Source organism: Mus caroli, unplaced genomic scaffold (genome assembly GCF_978045245.1).
Source record: "Mus caroli unplaced genomic scaffold, Mus_caroli_1 scaffold_16, whole genome shotgun sequence".
Lineage (NCBI taxonomy): Eukaryota > Metazoa > Chordata > Mammalia > Rodentia > Muridae > Mus > Mus caroli.
In genome coordinates, this window is record NW_028227271.1 from 37,162,016 (window position 1) to 37,184,053 (window position 22,038).

Sequence of the window (22,038 nt, forward strand, 5' to 3'; positions counted from 1 at the left end):
ACCTGTAGCATTCTGCTTTCTACTTTCATGTTACACATGTCTATCACCCTTCCAAATTCTCTCCCTAAAAGCTTATTTCCCCTTTCAAGCTGTCTTTCTAGTTTCCTGGAATCTATCTATAAAGATTCAATTCCTACATAAATATGTGTACTGGCTAGTTTTGTGTCAACTTGACACAGGCTGGAGTTGTCACAGAGAAAGGAACTTGAGTTGAGGAAATGCCTCTATGAGAACCAGCTGTAGGGCATTTTCTTAATTAGTGATCAAGGTGAGAGGGCCCGTTATGAGTGGTGCCATCCCTGGGCTGGTAGTCTTGGGTTCTACAAGAAAGTAGGCTGAGAAAGGCAGAGGAAGCAAGCCAGTAAATAACATCCCCCCATTGCCTCTGCATCAGCTCCTGCTTCCTGACCTGCTTGAGTTCTATACACAATACACACATGACAATACACACATGAAAACTTAGAAGCTAGACCCATACATGAGAGAAAATGAATGATATTTTTCTATCTGAGCTGCAGTCATTACAATATTTTCCAATTCCATCCATCATTCAGCAAATTCTAGCCTTTTGTTCTGTCTTATGGGTAAGTAAAATTCTATTGTGAGTATGTAACTTTAAGGTTACTTTCATTCCCTGTTTGTTGTGAATGGATTGGCAGTGAATATGGGCATGCAGATATCTGCATGGTGGTAAGATAGAGATTCTTCCTGAGAAGAAGAAAAACTATGATTGAGTATAGAGGCATTAATGGAAACAAGTCATGTGACTAGGTTTGTATTGTGATATTGCTTGCTTGGGGAGGGATGGACTAGAAGCAGTTGAGAGAATCAGTCACCTCATCTGCCAAAGTCATCAGCTCAGCTGCTCGTATGGCTAAGCAATGCCACATTTTGCAGAAAGGACTACCATACCCTTCCTGCCTTAGAAAGGCTGGTCAGTAAATGCAAAGTTACAATTTAAAATAAAAATACACCTGGGAAGATCATTAGGTGATTAAACAGTTTCCCAGTAAAGTGAAAGAGTGTAACTAAATGTTGAGGGCAATTCATGTTTACTTCCTCAAATAATGCCTGCATGAAGTGTATGCATACATTGATTTTAATTCTTTTTTTTTTATCAGATATTTTCTTTATTTACATTTCAAATGTTATCCCCTTTCCTGGTTTCCCCTTTGAAAACCCCCTATCCTATCTCCCCTCTCCCTGCTTACCAACCCACCCACTCTTGCTTCCCCACCCTAGCATTCCCCTACACTGGGGCATCAAGTCTTCACAGGACCAAGAGCCTCTCTTTCCATTGATGTCCAACAAGTCCATCCTCTGCTACATATGCAGCTGTAGCCATGAGTCCCTCCATGTGTACTCTTTGGTTGGTGGTTTAGTCCCTGGGAGCTCTGGGATTAATTCTTACTATAAGCCAGCTGACTACCCCATTTTCTACAAAACAACTCAGCTAGTGTTCATAGGGGTACACATGGCTGCACAGGAGTGTGAGCGCATGGGAGGCCAGAAGTCAACATCAGTTGTCACCCCTCAGTTGCCATGCACCTTGCCCTTTCCAGGCTGTCTTTCATGAGCCTGGGTTTTGCCAATTCAAGTTGGCTGTCTTCCCAGTGAGTCCCAGAGATCCATCTGTATCTGCTTCCCATGCAGTGGTCTTATAAGCACTTGTTACCATGGTCAGATTTTTGTTCTTGTTTTTTTTTTTTTTTGTTGTTGTTTTTTTTTTTTTTTTGGTTTTTCGAGACAGGGTTTCTCTGTATAGCCCTGGCTGTCCTGGAACTCACTTTGTAGACCAGGCTGGCCTCGAACTCAGAAATCCACCTGCCTCTGCCTCCCGAGTGCTGGGATTAAAGGCGTGCGCCACCACGCCCGGCTCAGATTTTTGTTCTTAACGTTGGCTCTACAGGGATCAAACGTAGGTACCTCAGGCTTGAAGTTAGGCCTCTTACCTTTATGCTAGCCCTCTGTTTAAAACTCAAACATGCAAGGTGCGCTCGGCCAAGGATAGGTGTTATCCTTTTGTGAGTTCTCCAGTTGAGGAGAGTGAGTGGAGACATGCCAGGAAGGAGCTCAGAGTTTTAAGACCCAACTGAGTACTAATGGCAGGTCTGTTTCCATGACACCTTGCAGCCTGCTTTCTGCTTCTCTGTGCTCCCTTTGGCACTGAGGACAGTATGTAATAGATACTCTCTGCCCATCCATTTATCTCTCCACCCTCCACCATTGTCTTGACACTGTGCTATGTAATCATGGCCCTGACCTCAAGGTACCCAACATCTAGTTAAGAATGTAGCAAGCTGTTAAATAAATGAGCCAGCATTCGAATGGAGGACTGGATCCTAAAAATCCCCCTTCTATTTATGCTTATCTTTAAGCTTAGGTATATTGGCAACTCTGGGTGTTATGTAACATTTTCTCCAAAGCTCAAAGCTTGTTAAAATCCAAGAAGTTATAAAAGAGACTTTTTAAGCCTCAAAGACAGGCTTGTTCTTAAGACAAAAGAAAAAAAAAATCTAAGAGTCAAGAAGCAAATGACTCAGGATACTCAAAAAGTCCCTAAAACTAACCAGAAACACAAGTCTGCATGCCTAAGCCTATGGAAATAGTAAGAACGACTCAGGAAACAAAGGCCAATTTATCTGCCTAAAACAGACTGATCAGCAGGGTTGCTGAAAAAGACAGATCCACTGAGCTGCCCAAGAGAGATGTTCTAACCTTCAAGTCATAGGAAAAGTTTTACTTCCCTGAGCTGCCACTCATGCTGGGGTGCATTTTCTGTGGTGCAGCAGCCCTAAGTCATACCCACTTCTGTGAACAGCCTCTAATCTAGGCTCTGTAGGTAACTGGTCCACCAAGTCAGGCTTTGGTGCTATCCCTCCTTTGGTCTATGGCCAAATCCCCATCTGGGATGTGTGGATGTTTGCTCAGGTCTGTCCAGGAATAATGTGTCCCAACACCGGTGTCCTCTGGGCTTCAGAATCTGTGCTTCTAGGTTCATCTTCAAATATTTATGCCATTTTTATTCCCTTCTATCCAATATCTGGGACTTCATTTCTCCAACCCACACATTGGTTGAACACATCCATTATTTGATCTTTGCCTCCTAACAGCAGAATGTAGAAGGAAAAAAAAAAAAAAGACCAAAAAAAAAAAAACCCAAAACCAAATCAAAGAAGTCACTGTTGCTGATGATTTATTACTTTAAGGAGAAAAGCTGTAAACAAAGAATTTGAACAATGAAAACTCATCATGGTTGAACAAACACATTCCCTGCTACACAGATCATGAGAAAAATGAGGAATGTGGCAAAATGTGACAGGCCGTCCAAGGGCTAGCTCTCCTCTATGAGGACATTCAAAGGTGTTTCTTTATGTGTAATCACTTACAAAATGGCAGGAGGAATATTTAAATATACAATCACAGTTTGAAAATAGATAAGGACATACAAATACACACACACACACACACATACATGTGCAGGACTCACAGCTAACCATGGCCTTCTGCTTCTCAACCATTCAGAGCTGTCACTGTGGGTCCTTTGAGTAAAAAAACAAGTCTTTATAAAGAAATGACAGAAGTCAACATTATACTCACAGGCTGTGATGTTCTTCCCAATCTCTATGCATATGTAGTTCAAAAATAATTAAGGTGGTTACAAACAATCATATCATTTGAAATTACTTTCTTTGATCAGTCTCTAATCACCCTCGACATTAGAATTTCTGCACTGTCCTGTGAGTTGATTCTGGTGACTCTGGAGCCTTTGGTTTAGGAACAGGAAAATGGGCTGCGTGTCAGGACAGACGGCATGGGCATGTTACATGACACTGGGCTTTGGAGTTTATCTGCAGTGCCTCGGTTGGTTAAGAACTTGAGCAAATCACTTAACTCCTGGAGACTTTGCTTTCTCAGCCCTAAAATGGGCAGTGGTAACGCCCTGACTCTTGGGCTCACTGAAAAGATTAAGTAAGCCATGTCAGTAAAGCACCGAGAAGCAGTCTTGGCTCTCCAAATGCTAATTGTAAGGTTTAGTAAGCTGCAGGTTCACAAACTCAGGTCTCCCTGTCCAATGACTAAGCACACCTAAGACGTTCACTCTTGGTGCAGTAGTGAACCTCTTCACTGAAGGTTAGCTCATCCTCATTGCTTCTTTAGTTTCTAAGCATTTGGGGATAGGGTAGGAGTGGGACTTCTGAAAACTTTCAAATATGAGTTTCCAATAGTAGTCATTTAGGTCCCGTCAAGATCTCTTCCCCCCGATAGAGTGGACTAAACATGCTTCTGAGCCTCAGCTCCTCAGTGCCTTTGAGCTTCAGCGTTTCTATTTATTGAATGGAGAAAGATTGTGTACTGAGCATGGCTCTGCTAAGTGATAGCCCGACAAAATGCACCGTAGGGCTTAGCACCAAATAAGCTATCAATAATGGACTTTTGTTTTTAACTATAATGGATATTCTTAACTTTCCTTGAGCCAGGCCATACAATTAAAGTCTGTTTCTGACTATTAGGAAGAGCTTCTTTATATTACATCCAAGTCTTTTTCCCTTGGTTCAAAGAAGTTTGGTTCCTCTGGTCGTTCTGTATGCCAGGTCTGTTTCTAAATAACGATGGAGCTACCCTGGCCATCCCTTTCTCCTATTCCCAATGATCACCCTAACTCCTTTGGTTGAAGATGCTCAGCTCAGTTTCCCAAATGAGGATGGATACCTGGGAAGACCCTAGTGTATGGCTCCTATGGAAGTTCTTACAGAGTTAGCTGTTAAGGCAGATTTTTCCAATAGAAGAAAATCAAATATGATACCACATAAAATTTACCTAATTAATAACCCACAGTGGTAACTTATATTTACATACAAGCAGTTGTACACATATGAACATATATTTACTCAAAATACTAGACCTCACTTAAGAGAGGATTTCTCACTGTTAATATGAGATCCTGGAAGAATATATATATATACATATATATATATATATATATATATGAAATGTATTTTCTTCCCAAAATACATCTTAAGCACCACTGTTTGCCTTGCATAAGGCCAGGCCTTTGGGAAGTTGCAGAAAGGACAGGAAATCTCAAGTCCCCTTTCCTACTTACAAATCCATTTATGAGTGTGTATATAGTTCTCCCATATGCCCACCATGTATGGTGTGGAGCAAACTGAATCATCTTATCAAAGCATGCTGTAAGCTGGTTCTGATTCCAGGGCAGGAGGAGCCACAGGGGATAATGCACATGCCCTTTTCTGTCCAGTTTAGGTTGGATCCTTAGTACCTAGACACACTCTCCTCTTACGTGAAAGGGGCTAGAGAGCCAATACTAAGAGGGCAAGCTGCTGACTTCTGTATGCTTTCCTGCCCTGACATGTTTACAAGGTCCAGAAGCAAAGGGGAAATATGAAGGCAATCTATCTGGCTCTGAGTCTTCAGATAGGTGACTTTGGTTGAACTTCTCAGCCTCTTTGAATTGATATTTCACAGTGTCAAGAACAGAAATCACTAAGGGAAGTCCTCTGTGTTATCACCAAGTTTCTTTCAATGAGTAAGTGTGTGGCAAATATTGAGAACAGTGGGTAGTATGTAGAACACAATAAAAGAATGAGGACAGAACAGTCTCCCTCTAAAATAGGTAACAACCTCATTATCACTTAGGAAAAATCTCTTTCTTTAGCTTACAAACACTTTAGCATTTACCACTACTAAATAGATCCCCATTTCTAAATGGCTGGTTGACTTCTGTCTTCAGACGAGAAAACTCAGTTAATTTTCTTCATAGACACCGAGGCTGTAAAGTAGGTCACTGAAACAAAAAAGATTTCTCCTGGGTCCAGGGACTACTCACTGGGTGACTGCTAGAGGTCACCCAGGCCATGGGAGGGTGATCCACTTGTTTGTTTGATGTACATATTCTGTTAGGTCTGGCGTAGACTTCAAAAGAATCTTCTAAGGGCCATGAGGACATCTTCCCATCTTACTTTTTGAAACAACAGACAAGTCACTCTACGGTCCTTACCAACTCCCATGAACCCTAGGGAGAGAGAGGCCCAGATTTTGGCTAATTGTCCTAAGAACTTGGCCAGCAGCAGACTCAGAGACCTGCCCAGCTGTGGCTTGAAAGATCGGCTGGCCTTGTCCCATTCCTATGGGATGAATTGGGGGCTACCATCTACCCGCAAAAATAAGACTTCTCAAATTACATTTCTGATCAACAAGAACCCAAGTTTAGTCCTTCATAGAATATGGGGTGAGGGGAGAGAGTGCCCAAGTTAATGAAAATGACTTTCTTTTTTTCTTCTTCTTTTTAAAATGATTTTCAATTGCAAAACAGAATGACACAACTATGGTTCTCACCTGGAAAATGTTTGGTGACTTGTGATATATAGATCTGTGGAATGAGAATAGTTTTGGTATGTTGTAGGCAGAAATACCCTGGATAGTATCATTTGGCAAGGGTAAAATAATAGCTTATTCCTGTGTCCCCAATCCCATCCATCTGTCTGAAAGGATCCCAACATCCCTAGGCTTGGCATCTGAGGAAGGAGTTCATGATACTGGTTCTTCAGCTGATGCTTTTCCTTGGACAATCCCATCACAACTTCTGACAACTTGCCCAGGCTGGAGCCAGACTAGCTGGGCGAGGCTTTGCTTCCATTGTGAACAGTCAGAGATGTGTTTTCCTTGGAATGATGTAGAATGTCCCCAAGGAGGAACCCATTGTCTGAGCCTGAGCAGCACTCTCCTGGGCCATTACGATTGTCAAAACAGGAACAGAAACTGGGAATTCAGAATCGAGTAGGAAGTAGAAGAAATAAGGCTCAATTGTGAAGTCCTGGACCACAAAGGGCTGGCTGCTTTGCAGCATGGAACTTTACCCTGAGCCACACACCCACCTAATTGGCAATCTCTGCGAAGTCAGGGTAAGATTCCAAATCAGCAAAGATATCGTTAGGATTCCTGCAGCTCAGGTTGCAGAAGCAAGCATTAATCCATAGGACCTGCCGGGAGAAACCTGGCCCCTCTGGACACTGGAAATCAACACTGATGGTCTTGGACTTGTAGGGGATGCAACACCTATTGTCAGTACAGACTCCACAGTACTTGGGTCGGTAGGTGCGTGTGCTGACACAGCCTGCGAGAGTGAAGTTTGTGGCCTCCTCTGGCTGGTACACAGCCAGGCATTTCTTCCCTGCCTTCAGGAAGGAAAAGGAGCCTTGGTTAGTACTGGTAATGTATAGCCACCATGCTCCCTCCAAGCGCCAAATCCTCCCTTCCCATCATCGTGCATGGCAGGCGTCATCTTTGCTCCAGATTCACAGACTCTTGAAGCAAGGAAGGGCATCAGCCAACAAAACAAGGCCTTGCCACATAACACAGGTAAACCAAGGATTGCAGAAGGGCATTATCATGCTGAGCTCAGATATCACAGCTAGCAGTCTCCCTTCTCTCCTGATTTTTTTTTTTCCATTTTGGTACCCATGTGTCAGTGTCACCAGCACAAGAAGCCTCTTTTAGCTAACCAAGCTTCCTAGTTAGCAAGCAGCTGAGCTGACATGGAATCCCATGATTAATCAGAGGCACATTTTGCTCTCATCTGTCCCATCTATCCCACCACCTCTCTTTCTCACAAATTCAGAATTGATGTTATTCGAATACAATTGTAGCCTTCTAGGAGGCTGTGGGCTCCTTGATACTCTGGCCTCTTTCTGTATCTCAACCTTGTATATAACCTTGAAGCTGGTCTATAGTAGGCAATTACTAAATGCCCTGTGCTAGTGTTAGATTCTATTATCAGCATCCTAGCAGAGCTGGGCTCAGAACACATCCAGTGCAGGTAGAGCATGCAGATTATCCAAACCTACCTAAGGTAGATGATGGTGGAGATGGGAGAGGAATCGTGAACTTCTAGCGAAGGGCCCAGACTTGTGATAGATTTTTAGAGCCCAGAATAGGGTCTTTGTTCTTATTGCTTCTTATACTGGGTCTTTCACACCCATACTTCCAATGAGGAAACATTCGTAAAGGACCTGCTGGCACCAAAGGTCTGCACAGCAGAGTGTGAAGAGTAGAAAGGAAAGTGTGCATCCATCAAAGATGACAGGGTGCCGCGTTAAGGATAAGGAGCAAGCCCTATGTCTGATGATGATGGTGGGAAACAGGGTTGTCCTGGTAACTGGCAGCCTTTCCTCAGCATCTGAAGAACCTACCCTGCTTCATCCGCAAATAGAGGCAGGGATGAGCCCTGGCAAGTTTTCTTTGCTTGATATGATCATCAGGTAGGTCAAGCACTAAGGTGTGAGTGAAGGGTCCTGAGTTAGACAAGAACGACTCATTTCTTCTGCAGTTTAGTATACATGTTCTTGATGATGTACTTGTATCATCTTAGACTCTCAAAGCTGGGGGATGATTCGGGGATTAATACCAATGTTATATTCACAGGAAAGGAACTGAAGCTTAATGATAGCCGGAGACTGGCCACACCTGTGAACACTAACAGCAGAGAGGCATCTGACACCATGTGTTTCAAGCTCTAGTTCACAGTCCTCACATTGCCCAGGTAGCTGTACTGTGTCGGTGGATGTGGGAAGAAGCCAAGGGGATGAAAGATGGTGTAGGTCCTTCAGAATCACAACACAAAGAACCCAGATGGCTCCTGATATTCCCTTGGAGTGACCTTGCTTCTGATAGGATGGTCAATTACAAAAGCATACATTCAGTAGAATCCATCCTGGACAAGCCTAGCAGCCCCAAGGCCTGCCAAGCCCCTTTTCTTAAATGACTCCCAAGAAGTTTAGTGGTCAGGCTCAAGTCAGCTATACATGCTCACCATGCCTATACCTTCCTAAGGGGCCTACCCCTGCCCTGAACTTACCTTGATGTGTGGTTGGATGTCCACATCACATGGCCGCAGGTTGCAGAGGCGACTTTCCTGCTCTGGCCAGCACCGGGCATTGACGTTAGAGATCCGAGTGGAGATACCTAGGCCACAGGTGGTAGAGCAGGGGCTCCAGGGACTAGTGTAGGCTATGCAGTTCTCATACCGTTGCTCCACGGCGCCCGACGCTGCTGTAGAGGAAAACCACAGAACCTATGAGTCTGTAGCCTCCACGAGCTCCGGCAGCCCTCACCATTACCATGAAAAAAAAAATTTAGAATTCACAAGACTCAGAAAGAGGCAGAGACCAATAGATAGGTGAAGAATTTAGACAAGGACAGAGACAGACAGAAAGAATTGGGCTCTTCCTCCCCACAGGAGGACTAACTACCTTCTACTTAGCAGCCACACCTAGGTAGGGGGATTACATTCTCCTCCTTAACATGTTCTTCTCTGACCAAGAAATGCAACATAAAGTCACAGAAGAATCATTGTCTAATCATCGTTAGTGCTGAGTGGACCCAGGTTTCTATGATGGTTACAATTCCTGTAAATTGGACAGGGTCTAGATCACCTAGGAGACAGAGCTCTGGGGATGTCTGGCAAGGATTTTCTACATTGGGCTAAGTGAACTGAGAAGACTATGCCACCTTAACTATGGGCATAAATTGGGGTTCCAGACTGAATAGAAAGGAGAAAGTGAGCTGAATACCACTAGTCATCTCTCCAGACTGGATGCCACATGACCAGACACCACCTCCTGCCGCTGATACCTTTCCCACTAGGATGGATGGTATCTCTTTTTGTTTTCATTAACGTGAGATTTTATTTTTACATTTAGTTTTACTTATGTGTCTGTGTCTATGTCTATGTCTGTGTATGAATGCCATGTGTGTGCTTGTCCTGGGGTAGACCAGAAGAGGGCATTTGAACCCGTGGAACTGGTATTACAGGCAACTGTGAACCACCAGGTAGTTATATATAAGTGCTGGGAACCAAAGTGGGTTCTTTGGAAGAGAAGCAAGCACTCTTGAAACATGAGCCACTTCTCTAGCCCCTGCATCCCTTCTTAAAATTCGAAGCAAAATAAACCCTTTCTCTTGTAAATTGCTTTCTTCAGGTATTTAGTTACAGCAACCAGAAAAGTAAGAATACAGTGACAAGCTATGGGATCTTCACACAGTACTTACTGGGCCTCAGTCATTAGAAGGATATCTACCTTGTGAGGCTACTGGAAAGGGTGGAGATTTTGACTGAGTTTATGCCATGCACCTACAAGGCACTGAGCAGGATCTGTTTGTTTGGTTTTTTTTGTTTCTTTTTCTTTTTGTTTTTGTTTTTGTTTTTTGTTTTTTGTTTTTTTTTAAAGACACTGTCCATCCTACAGCCCCTCAGAAATGAAGTATATATCTGAAAGTTCAAGGATGAGTCCAGTATCTGACATCCCATCTCAGTAAATCCAGAACGGAGCAGCTGAAGAGACCATAGGCTTCTGTGTCACAATCCCTGGGTTCATCTCTCTGCACTGCACTAGTTTGCAAGTTGTGGGGTCCAGTGAGCTGGCTCTCACCTATAGGCCTCAGTTCCCCTATGTTAAAGAGATCAAGAACAGAGTTCCCAGGTTTGGGGTCTGAGAGGACAGAATCATGCATGTGACAGTGCATCAGATGTCCCTGAATTAGTGAATTGCTCTACATGCCAGTTGGTCCTGTTACTCAACTATGGACAAGTTGTATTATTTGCTCCTTTCTGGTCCTATGAATATACAGAATGTAGCATCTGATCAGTGCATTCTTAGCCAGAGGTAAGCAGGGGAGAATGGTGAGCTATGGAGGGAGACAGGCAATTAGATGGCAGGTGAGGCAGAACAGCCTGTAGAAATGTGGGACAGACAGACAGACATCCTATCTGTGCACTCATAGTAAATGGAAGAAAGGGGTTGGGGAGAGACAGAGACAGGGAGAGGAAACACACACACACACACACACACACACACACATATACAAGAGAGACAGAGACAGACACAGAGATGGGGAGACAAAGAGATAAAGAAAGACAGAAGAGAATGAGAGCAAGGGCAGACAAGGTAATAAAAAAATTGGGGAAGGAAGAGAGGAAAAACACACAAGGCAAACGAGGAATCTATTTCGGGTAACAGCTCTCCATACAGTCCCTGGAGCTTGCAGGTATGCTGCAAACATTGCTGGTGAGTGAATTTGGGAGTGAATTTGAGATAGGGAGGGCACCCACACACAGAAAGGAGACAGCAATGGAGGCATCCAAGGACAGAAGCGGACAGTCTGGGATGAGCTGGCTGGGAGTCTGTAGCAGGCATGGAGGGAGGGATTTGCCAGGGAGGATGAGAGGATAAAGGGCTTTGGTTTCTGGGTCTCCTCCATAAGGCTCCAGGGCCTCCGCCTGGGATGGCTAAGAACTGGGTCACTGGGTCACACACAATGGGCAGGCAGCTTCTGCCTCCCTCCACCACCCAGGGACTATTGTGCTATACTGAAGGCAAGTTTAGTGGGAAGAGTAGTCACGGTCCCCTGAGCTACCAGGGACCAAACCTTCCCTGCTACTGGTTTTCATTTCTACCACATTGTTTCTCCATGTGGGAGATTTTGTCCCCTAAGTCACATTTGTAAAGTTCTGGAGTTGTTTCAGATGGTCACAACTTGGGGATGTGTTGCTGTCATCGAAAAGGGCTGGCTAGAGATGCTGCCAAGCCTGGAATGCCCCTTTCCTCAAAAAAAAAAAACCCCAAAACAAAAAAACAACCCTTCTAATCCTTAGTGCTGCTGGCACCAAGGCCAAGAACACAGCTCTGCACAGGCTCTGAGCAAACCCACACACTTTAAAACACATTTAAAAATCATTAGCACCCCAAATCCCAGTGGTAAGCAGTCTTCTGTCCTTTGGCGTCACCTGACTCATTTTCCTCTAGCAGTGACTGGATTCTGTGGTCACTGTGTCAGATTCTCTTGGATTCTCCTCATTTCCCCAGGCTCTGTTTCTTCATAGTCCCTGGCCTCCTTTTCTCTTGTCTACTCCTCAAAAGTCATGCTCCCTAGACCTCCACTCCTCTGTCTCACTGTGTGTGCTACTCCCAGGACATATTAAAGACCAGCAGCTGCTCTCAGCAGAGCTCTCTTCCTGTGGGACTCCTTCTGTGAGGTTGCCCTGACTGGACATTTCTCCCTCTGAGCACTCCTCAAACTCAGCCTGCTCATACCTGCTCATATCATCTCCCTAAACGTGTTCCTTTGTTGTATTCTCTCCTGGGCATTGGCCAGCCCCAGGAGCCACCCTGATTCTTCCCACCATGCCATACGCAGCACAGATGCCAGGCCTTGAGGTGTCCTCCAGCACTGCTTCTTGCCCTTATCCTCTCTTCCCTGTTGTCCCCTCTGCCCTAGTTCAAAAGCCTAACTATGCATAAGTATCTACCATCATCCAATCAGACACCATCTGTGCATATTTATCCTTTATCTACCCATATGTCACCCATCCATCCATTGTAATTATCTATCATCTATCTATGTATCTATCTATCTATGTATCTATCTATGTATATTTGTATGTATGTAAGTATGTATCTTATTCCACATATCTGTTTTCATCTAGTCTATAACCATTTCATCTCCATGCATGCCTTCATATACCCATTGATTTAGCTACCATCCATCCATCCATCCATTCACCCACCCACTCATTCATCTTATATCCATTTATCCATCTACTTCACTTCCCTTCTCCCACCACTTCTCCTCTAAGCATCTATCCATATATCTATATATTGCTGATGTAGCACACACCCATCATCTATCTGTGATCTATTCACTCATTCATTCATTCATCTATCCAGCCACCTATAGCCAAAAACCTATATGGCTACCTCTGCAAATACCAGCTGGATATTTTCCAAATATCTTGGAGCAAGTGTACCAAGCTCAAGTAGACAATGGTGAATAAATCACATCCCTGTCCTCCCTCACAGGGCTTCTCCTTCTTAGACTTATCTAGATAAATTTTCATCTGCTCACATGACCACAGCAGTAGAACCCTTGAGTTATCTGGAAAGTCCACCTACTCCTTCCAAGGCACTGCCACCTGCTCCTCTTTCTAGGTCCCTACCCACTCCCTGGGATACTTTGATAAGATAATAGAGGACTGAAAATGTCATGCCAGGCTTTTAAGTTAGGAGAAGCCTCTAAGGTAGGCAGGAAAGATGCTGTCATTTGGATTGCATAGATGGAGAATTTGGGTTCCAGACAACATATCCCTAAGGCCATATAACTGGTGAGTTGTGGAGAGAGTAATGGCCAGGGGACTTGATTTATGAAGAGAACATTTGGAATTTAGGAGCTCTGTTATATTCAGGGATTCCACTTGCCCCTGCCCACACTTACCAAAGGCTCTGGTGTCCAACAGTGCAGTCTGGCGTGGTCTCCTTGCATCATCATCACACACCCACTGCTCACAGCACTGGCCAGGGACTCTCACGTGCCGGGGCTGGCGGCACCAGAGGCGTGGGGGCCTGGGGCTCAGGCACAGCGGCGTGCAGCCCACCGTGCCATCAATGCAGGTACAGTTGTACCTGCAGTTGGGTTGGAAGGACTCGCCATTGGTGTAGCGTACGCCATCCAGGACACAGCCCACACCGACCAACTCTGCAAACACAGGTAGCAGACATGTCAGGCCAGGAGGTATGAGCTGTGTGCCAAGCTACTTCTGTGCAGTTTCCCTCTGCCTAAGATGCCATGCCAAGAAATCACTCATGTGAGAAAAGAGGGCCTGGCTCACATATCATCTGGCTGCACCCCAAGGACAAAGAGAGAGCCATGTGAAGAGGTGGGGTGCAACAGGGAGAAAGGGAGAGAGGGTACTGTGAAGGTGCTTAGTGACATCAGGGGACAGCCATTGATGACCATGCTGAATGTTGGGTAGAAGGGTCTAGCACCTTAGCGCTAGAGCTCAGACATCTTTATTCCTACAGTGTTGCCAACACTGGTACTGGTGCATGTCTGTCTGAATGAGGAAGGCATACACAGAAACGAGAACCCAGGAATGAAGTGGCCTGCCTTCCTCAGTACTGACTGTGGAGCTGGAGACCCAGTGCTGAACAGAATAACAGTGGACTGGTCCTTGAAGTTCTCACGATAAAGTAGGAAGATGGTTCAATGGTTGTAGGAGTGATTGCTGACGGTGACAGCCACTGTGATAAGTGTTGGGAGATAAGGGAACAGGGTATTGGGTGTACACGTGGCTATAGACTGAGAGCAAGTGGGTAAGGAAGATCCTATGGACGTGAGAGGGCTTCCTTCAGCAAAGACCAGAATGAGAGGGAGCCAGCCCAGGTGCTGATGACATTCTTCCTGCTAGGGAGGACATCTATTAGAGGTGTAAGAGCCTGATGATGGAGTAAGCTTGGGAGGTTGGGGTGAAAGAGGGACAGGAAGAGAGAAAGAAATGGGTGTGTGTTGGAGAAGACCAGATATAGCTTTCTTCTGTCTTAGAGGAAGTGGAACTGTCAGTTTCTATAATTCTTCCTGGCACAAGTAGGTGCTCAATAAGTAACTTGAATGGATGAGATGAATTATATACTTCACAAGTAAACTTGTGGTACTAAGTACACAATAGGCAGGAGAAGGCTACAGGATGGCACCACAGTGACCCAAGCAGAGGTTGGTGGCTTCTCAAACCAAAGCAATGAGGAAGCTCAGCTTCCAGACACATTGGCAAAGACTCCTAGGAGTCAAGGAAGACTTTCAACACTCTGTCCTCATTCCGAAATAATGAGATCTCTATCATCTCTGGAGGAGCTGAGACTGGGGCCGGTCTTCATTAGACATAAGCTATAACTGTGTAGTTGGTTATGCAAGCTGGCCTTTTGTGGCTTGGCAAACCACTGCATCAGACTCTAACCTTGGTGCTATGTGTTCCTTGGGAATAGCATCTGGAACTGTAGGCAAGGGGTCCGGGACAAGAATGCCCACAGAGGAGGGACAGTTAAGAGTCTGCTGATTGCAGTAACACTGTCCTGTCTCTGGGATTGGTGGGAGTGGTGGCTGGCAGTAAGCATCAGGGTTCCTGGCAGGAGCAATGACTTCTGTGTTTCCTGGCACATTTTGTTCTGTTAGGAAAGACTTTGTTGCTTCCATTGTTATGTCTAACAAGACAGTCTCAGCAAGGTGACATTGGTGCAATCTGGCCAAGAAGCAGCATGCCCAGGGTGTGTACGTCTATCTCTCCATTGCTACCATTCTCTGAATAGCCAGGAAGCAGGTGCTGGCACACACTGACACAGTTTCTGGTCCATGATCTCACTCAGGTCTCCAGGGATGACTTCATCAGGAGAGTTTTGTTTACTTCACAGGGACAGGAGAGGGCTGGGAAAGGAAGGGATTCATTGGCTCAAAGAGCTGGTGAATGACAGAGTGGAAACAGCAAACCCAAGTCCTTCCTTCTACCTGACACCAGAAGAGGAGGGAGATGAGAGGAGAGGAAGGGGGATGATCAGGAAGAGGAAACAGAAAGCAGGATGTGAGGAGCTTGAGTTTTGCCTCCTCAGTCACCCTGCCACTCTCTCAGATGCCAGGAAGGTGTGTATGTGCATATGAGTACATGTGAATGTGCACACACATGTGCATATGCTAGTTTGTATATATATATTTGTTTACAAGACCATGTATGTATATGTTGTGTAAACAGATATGTGCATGACTATATAAATCTCTCTCTCTCTCTCTCTCTCTCTCTCTCTCTCTCTGTCTCTCTCTCTGTGTGTGTGTGTGTGTGTGTGTGTGTGTATTGGTGGTGAGAAGGCTGAAGTTTATGTTTTGCCCTCATGTGTAAAGACACCAGTCCTTACACTGGTGTCAATGACAAAGCAATCCATCTTTTCTTTCGTCAGCTTACAGGAACTCACAGAACAACCTGTAAAAATGCTAATACCCAGGCTACATAACATGAGGCAGGCCTAGATGCTGGGCCACTGCTTTCCTCAGTGTTGGTCTTCTTTAATGCCTTCTAGATGAGTCTAGTGTGCATCCAAAGTAAAGTACTATTGTGCCTAGAAAATGGCATCTCTGTAGACTGGTTAATGGGGACGCACGGGCACCTGATAAAACTGTCCCACATAGACCAAGGGGAGATCAGGGCTGTGATGACCATGCATTATCCATCAGCAGAAGTAGGGCCCCTCTTTGTGCACATATAGCCTTTCCACTTTCCCAGGGGGACTGGTCATGGATGAGGGGAAGCAGCCAGTGCCTCTCTAATCTCTCTTGAAAGTTCAGATGAGATCTGGCTAGGCTTCTTAGAGCTAAAAGATTTGCAGCCACCATGCCCCTTTACTGAGACCTTCATGCCCCTCACCATCTGTGGCCTTGTTGGAGTAGGAATGTGGCTTGGTCCTATACCCTCATCTTCACATTGTTCTGAGTCAGTAGGCAGATGGGTGGATAGAGGCACACACATGCCAGGACCGCTGGCCTCCACTAAGTTCCTACTGTATCTAAGCATGTGACAACCTGAATTCCCACAGGGGTCCCCACTCTTCATCACCTTGTCCTTACTGAGGACTATGAGGTTTAAAAGGATTAGACTCCAATTTGGGATTTTTAATCCCAAGCACCATGCTATATTATCCTTTCCCCCCTTTAGCAACACGCAGGGTACGGAGGTCCTGGAATGAGACCTCCCCACTATGGAGGAGGATAGCAGTGGACAGAGCGGAGATGATCCATGGTGCAAGCAAAAGCCAGTTACCATCCCCCTGCTTACCTCTCCCTGCTCAAGGCTGATTTAGTGAAGATCCTCAGGTGCGTGACCCAAGGCCAGCTGTAGCAAGAAGCGGAACAATGATTGAAACCCCAAGCCCATCAGCCTGTAAACACTATGTTTCCTTTGCCAGACCTTTTTGCCCTGGTACCTGTTCAAGCTCCATTAGGGCAGTGTTTGGGCAACTGAAATAGTGGAACCTTTTGAAGTAGAGGGCACTGTGCCCATCCCTGTGTTTAGGTTGGCCTGGACACCCTTTTAAAAGGTTTCTCTGAATGTAGCTCTAGTATTTACCAATCATACGCAAGCCTAGTTTCCTCCTGATAGCTGAACAGACGACTAGACTCACTGTTCTGCTTGGCTTTGGTGGCCCAGGATGGTGACCATGGACAGCCAAAGCTGACATTTACTGGCTTGCCAGTGGCTCTTCTGAGCTCCGTGGGCCCTGGGTGGCAGCAGCTGATGGCTTGTTTTTCACTTGCTTTGTCTTGGCCTAATTCTCTGTAGACAGGTTTAGCTCATCCTGGGGTCCATCCACTAGCTAAGCCGATCACGTGCTGACAGGCTGTGTGCATGAGACACTCTGTTTTCTTGGGTCTCACAGCTACTCTATAGTTCCATGACTTGCTTTGTTTTTTGTATTTGGGCCTCATGAATTCTGACATTATGACATATTTCTGGGGGAATGCTTAGGGGACTTGAGTGAATTTTGTATATATGTACATATGTTTACATATGATACATATGATACACATACACAAACCCACCCCCCTCATATGTGAGTGTGTGTGTGTGTGTGTGTGTGTATAACACACCTGATGTGTGTCTGTGTGAGTGCTGTGATGAGTCTCATGGGTAAGACTATACCTGGATGAAAGAGTCGAGTGTTAGAGTTAGAGATGAAAATGGCTCTGTGGAGGAATCTTTTGGAACTTAACAATGGGCTGGAACATTTCAAGCCCCTGTAACTCCCGTTTTACTCTATTTATTTCAAGGTCTGTAAACCCACATAGCCAGGGAACTCATGCCAAATGCCTAAACCTACTGAATTCTTCCTGAGATTATTGATATTTTATTTATTTTTCCTAAATAAATGGAAAGGAAAAATTTCCTGGTGGCCGGGAGCTAAGGGACGAGAGTGGTTTGCTGTGAGATCTGCATTTGGAAACTGTGAGGGTGAAGTGGGTATGGGTGGTGAGCAGGAAAGAAAATCTCTGGATCCATGACACAATGTCTATGGCATGTAAGATCCCATTATGGCTTTGGAGATTAGCGTAATCGCAGTGAACTGAGTTACCTCTCAAATGACCTTAAAGTACCTGCTAGCAGAGAGAGGAATTAGGAGCTGGTCTCCTGTGCCTGGTCTTATAAGGGATTCCAGCACAGGGAAGATGGTGACATCTCCCTGGGTTATGGAAGAACGTAGATGACTGCTTATAATGTCAGTCTTAGCACAGCAAGCAGAGATGACCTGTGACTCAGGGGTTTATTTAAACAGGTCTGGGCTAATGCTCAGGAAATACATTTTAATCAGTGCATATGCACAGGTTATGGTGCAAGTCTTCTTAGAACATGTTTTGTGGCATTAACAACAACAACAAAAAATCCAGCAAGAGGAAAAGATCACAGAGAATGGGGGAAGCAGGGGTATTTATTTGAAAAGCCAAAGATGTAAATCTAAATAGATGAAAAAAATAAAAGAAAATGAACAGGAAGGGCCACAAAAGAGCCAGAAGGCTCAGACATGGTTTACTGACTTGGATTTGTGTACACAAATCTCATCAACATGCCCCCCCCCCCACCATGTTGGTGGTGTTGGGTAGGACTGGGGACTGTACTGTATATGAACGGATATTAGGAGAGACATGGACCAAGAATTATGGAGGAGTCTTGATTGAATACTCATGGGGGAGGAGTTTCTGTATTTACAAGATTTGGGGGAATATTTCAGAAGATAGACTGTCATGTCATATGGCAGACCATTGTTCACCGTCATGTTGGCTCATACTACATGGCCAGGCAATGCTGAGAGGATCCAAACTAAATAAATAGAGAGAAGAAGGAGGTAGTGAACTCCCAGAAACATGGTCTCTATGAACAGCCAGGACAGAAGACACAGGATGGAGCCCGTAAAGAATGAACAACAGTCTTCCTCCAAACACAAGGATACTGTACACACCCAAATCAAAGAGAACAAAGGCAGCTAGAAGCACCAGGAAGAGCAGATGGTACTATGAAAAGTGGCAATTCAAACATGGATATTATTCAGGCTCTAGTGAACGTAGTCAGAACATAAAATATATTCATGATTACGGAGCTAAAAATCAGGACAAGGACATTTGGAAGATAACAAAGGTATCAGGGAGCTAATCCTTCAAGTATCCCATAAGAATGGTAATAGGTGACACAAAATTAATATAGCAAGCTATAGTATAGTATAGTACAGCATAGGTAAAATCTCACAGAAGACATTAGACATTACTATGTAGTGATATCTATAGCAATAAAGGGCCAACAAGTTAAAAGTAGTGGTGGTAACTGGAAAAGCAGGGTTGCTGGGAAATGGTGCAGTCTGCTGGTTTTGCTATTTCATGGTCAATGGCTTTCATATATATATATATATATATATATATATATATATATATATGCATTTGAAGTATGGCAGTGGCTTCACATCATTTGATAGGTCATTGGACATCTACTGAAGAGTCTTTTTTTACCAAGAGAATGGAACTAGGCTTGAGTATTTCTTCACATAATCTCCTTTGGGGGAGGGGGATGTCTCTAATAGGAAGAGAGCAAGACATAATATCTTGGGGACAAGAAGAATGCAGTTATTAGTCTTTTCCCAGTATGATCCATCTTGTGGCCTCTAGTTGTGGATTGGTTGGACTATGTTTCCTGACCAGCTAAGCCTGGGCAGCTGAAGGGCTGTGGATATTCATGGGCCAGAGATAAGGTGTGGGGGGCAGGTGGAAGGTATGGAGTCTCTCACTTACGTGCACACACTCCTATTGCGTACCTCGGGCGATCCCCACTGTAATCGCAGTAGAGGCCCCGGTGTGGGTCACAGATGGCAGCCTCTGTGCAGTTGTCCCCAAGCTGCTGGGCACATATCTTACAGCATTCACAGCCATCTGTGATTAGGCTGACGCCCAGTGGGCAGCGAGGTGGGGATTGTGGGCACTCACATGGCCACTTGCAGAATTCGGGGCGTGTAGTCGTTTCCTCTAGTGGTGCTGGGGTGAAGGTCATTGCTGTGGGGGTTGGAGAGAGGGCCTGTGGAGGAAGGGCAGAGGTGAAAAGGGGTTGTTGAGTCCAGAGTTTCCAAGCCCAAAGAGCTGCAATTGCCTTTCCACCTTCAGTGTGTTTAGAGGATTTCACAATTATTGACTTCCACATGATCAACAGACAAATATCGATTTTCTTTCAATAAAGCTAGAAAGATTAAGAAGTTCAAAGTTCAGAGGAATCAGAACAATTCCCAGCCAGTGAAGTACTGGGGCCTAGTATCCACCTTGGTCCATCTTGGCTTCCTTCTTTCCTTGGTATCTCTATGGTCCCAGTAGTACCTGTGGTGGCACTGAGTTATGGAAGAGAGAGAGAGTCCTGAATTTGGGCTATGCAGACTCCAAACTCTTCCTTCACAGAGTCTTCTGTACCTGGTGGAATCAGATAACTCTGTGTGTGTGTGTCAGATAACTCTGTGTGTGTGTGTCAGATAACTCTGTGTGTGTGTGTGTGTGTGTGTGTGTGTGTGTGTCAGATAACTCTGTGTGTGTGTGTGTGTGTGTGTGCGTGTGTGTCTAGGTCAGAAGACATCCTCAGCTGTTTTTTTTTATCAATGCTACAGATCTTGGTTTTTATTTTTGTTTTGTTTTTGTTTTTGTTTTTGAGACAGGGCCTCTCACCTGGATAGCAGGCAGGTGGAAGGACTCTGGTATCTAAGCACAACTCCTCAAAGATGCCTGTATCTCTGTAATCCATGTACATCCCAACCTGGATGACTGCCTTCCTGGTCCCATCTGAGTACCTCACCCTGCACTAGAGGAAACTGAGGTCTGAAGGGGAGAGGGATTCCCCTGCACCCCTATGTTCCTTCTGGGCTGTTTCTATGAACTAATGTTCATAGAGTTAGCATGTAGCCTTCTCTACATGCTAGAGAAGACAAAAATGAGAGGATCCTGTACACGAAGCCTATGCAACATAATAGGAGAGACAAGCATTAGAAGTTATGAATCATAGCATAAGGCTCTGGGTGCCGTGGAAAGTGCAAAGAAGCTCGCTGTAGTTTGGACCAGGAATAGCTCTGGCTAACAAGGAGCAGAGATGAACTACTGCATTAAGCTGACCTGCAGGTGCTGGTCTTGGAACATCACAAGTGCATAGATACTGATGCAAAGAAAAGAAGGCCTAGAAGCTTAGAGTGACTCTGGTCAGCCTGTATTGCCCATAGCCTCTATTTGAGGCCCAGATACATCACTTCCAGGATTAATTTAGGGCTCAGCCTGGTACATCCTTTCCTTGTCTCAAGGCATCGTTTCTATGTCTGAGATAAATGTCCCTACTCTCTATGACCTGTTATGACACTCTGAGTTCTTAGTTACTAGATGCTTGCAGTGTGCATGGAGCGACAGGCTGCCCTGTTGGTGACAGACACAGTGGCTTTTCTGTTAGGGTTTTGTTTCTCTCTCTACCTGAATATAACACACAGTGCACAGTGCACAGTGTAGGGTTCTCTAGGTTTCAACTTGCAGAGGGATAAAAGTGCTGTGGGATTACTTGACATCATATTCTGAGTCAATCTCTTCTCTCAGGGTTAAGCTTGGGAGTCAAGAAGAATACAGAGTCCAAGAGGGTTAGATGGGGGTGTTTCTAAGTGGGTTTAGAAACACATATCAGCCCCTCTGAAGTCTGTAACTGGGTACAAGATGTCACTTTGAGAGCAGTTATGTAGGAACAGGTCTACTCAGTGTGGAAACACAGGGACTTAGCGTATGAAGAACACTTAGAGCATCCCTCCCCAAACCTGTGCTGTTCATTGAACAGCTATAAGCTGGTGTACCAGACTCTATGAGAACATCAGCAGCCTCATCCCTTTATCCCAGGTAAGCAGTCTCAATAGGCAGCCTTCTTTCTTGGTACCTGCCTAGAGGCCCCCAGGGATCTGGGTAAGGAATGTAGAAGGACTCTCAGGCTATCCAGTGACTGGATGGACAAAACCTTCCTTGGACCAAGTCTTAGCTGTTGGTGCCATCTAGTGGTCTCAAGGCTTCCAGTTCACCTAAGAAAGAGCTCCACAGGCTCCTCCAGGCTTTGATGTGCGGCTGCCTGATTCTTGATGTTTTGCCCAGCTTTAATATCCAAGATGTATG

The 22,038-nt window shown here is 45.0% G+C and overlaps 1 protein-coding gene across 1 annotated transcript in view; it reads right to left on the minus strand.

Moving 5' to 3' along the window:
* Positions 1 to 3,200: 3,200 nt before the first annotated feature.
* Positions 3,201 to 22,038, minus strand: part of Ccn4 (cellular communication network factor 4) — a 31,624-nt gene continuing 12,786 nt past the window's right edge. Inside the window, exons 2-5 of the mRNA XM_021183151.2 lie at positions 19,663 to 19,942; positions 13,291 to 13,551; positions 8,879 to 9,072; positions 3,201 to 7,199 (exon numbers count right to left, since the gene is read on the minus strand). Of these exons, the coding sequence (XP_021038810.1) occupies positions 6,900 to 7,199; positions 8,879 to 9,072; positions 13,291 to 13,551; positions 19,663 to 19,942 (1,035 nt within the window). The 3' untranslated portion in view covers positions 3,201 to 6,899. The remainder of the gene's footprint in view (positions 7,200 to 8,878; positions 9,073 to 13,290; positions 13,552 to 19,662; positions 19,943 to 22,038) is intronic.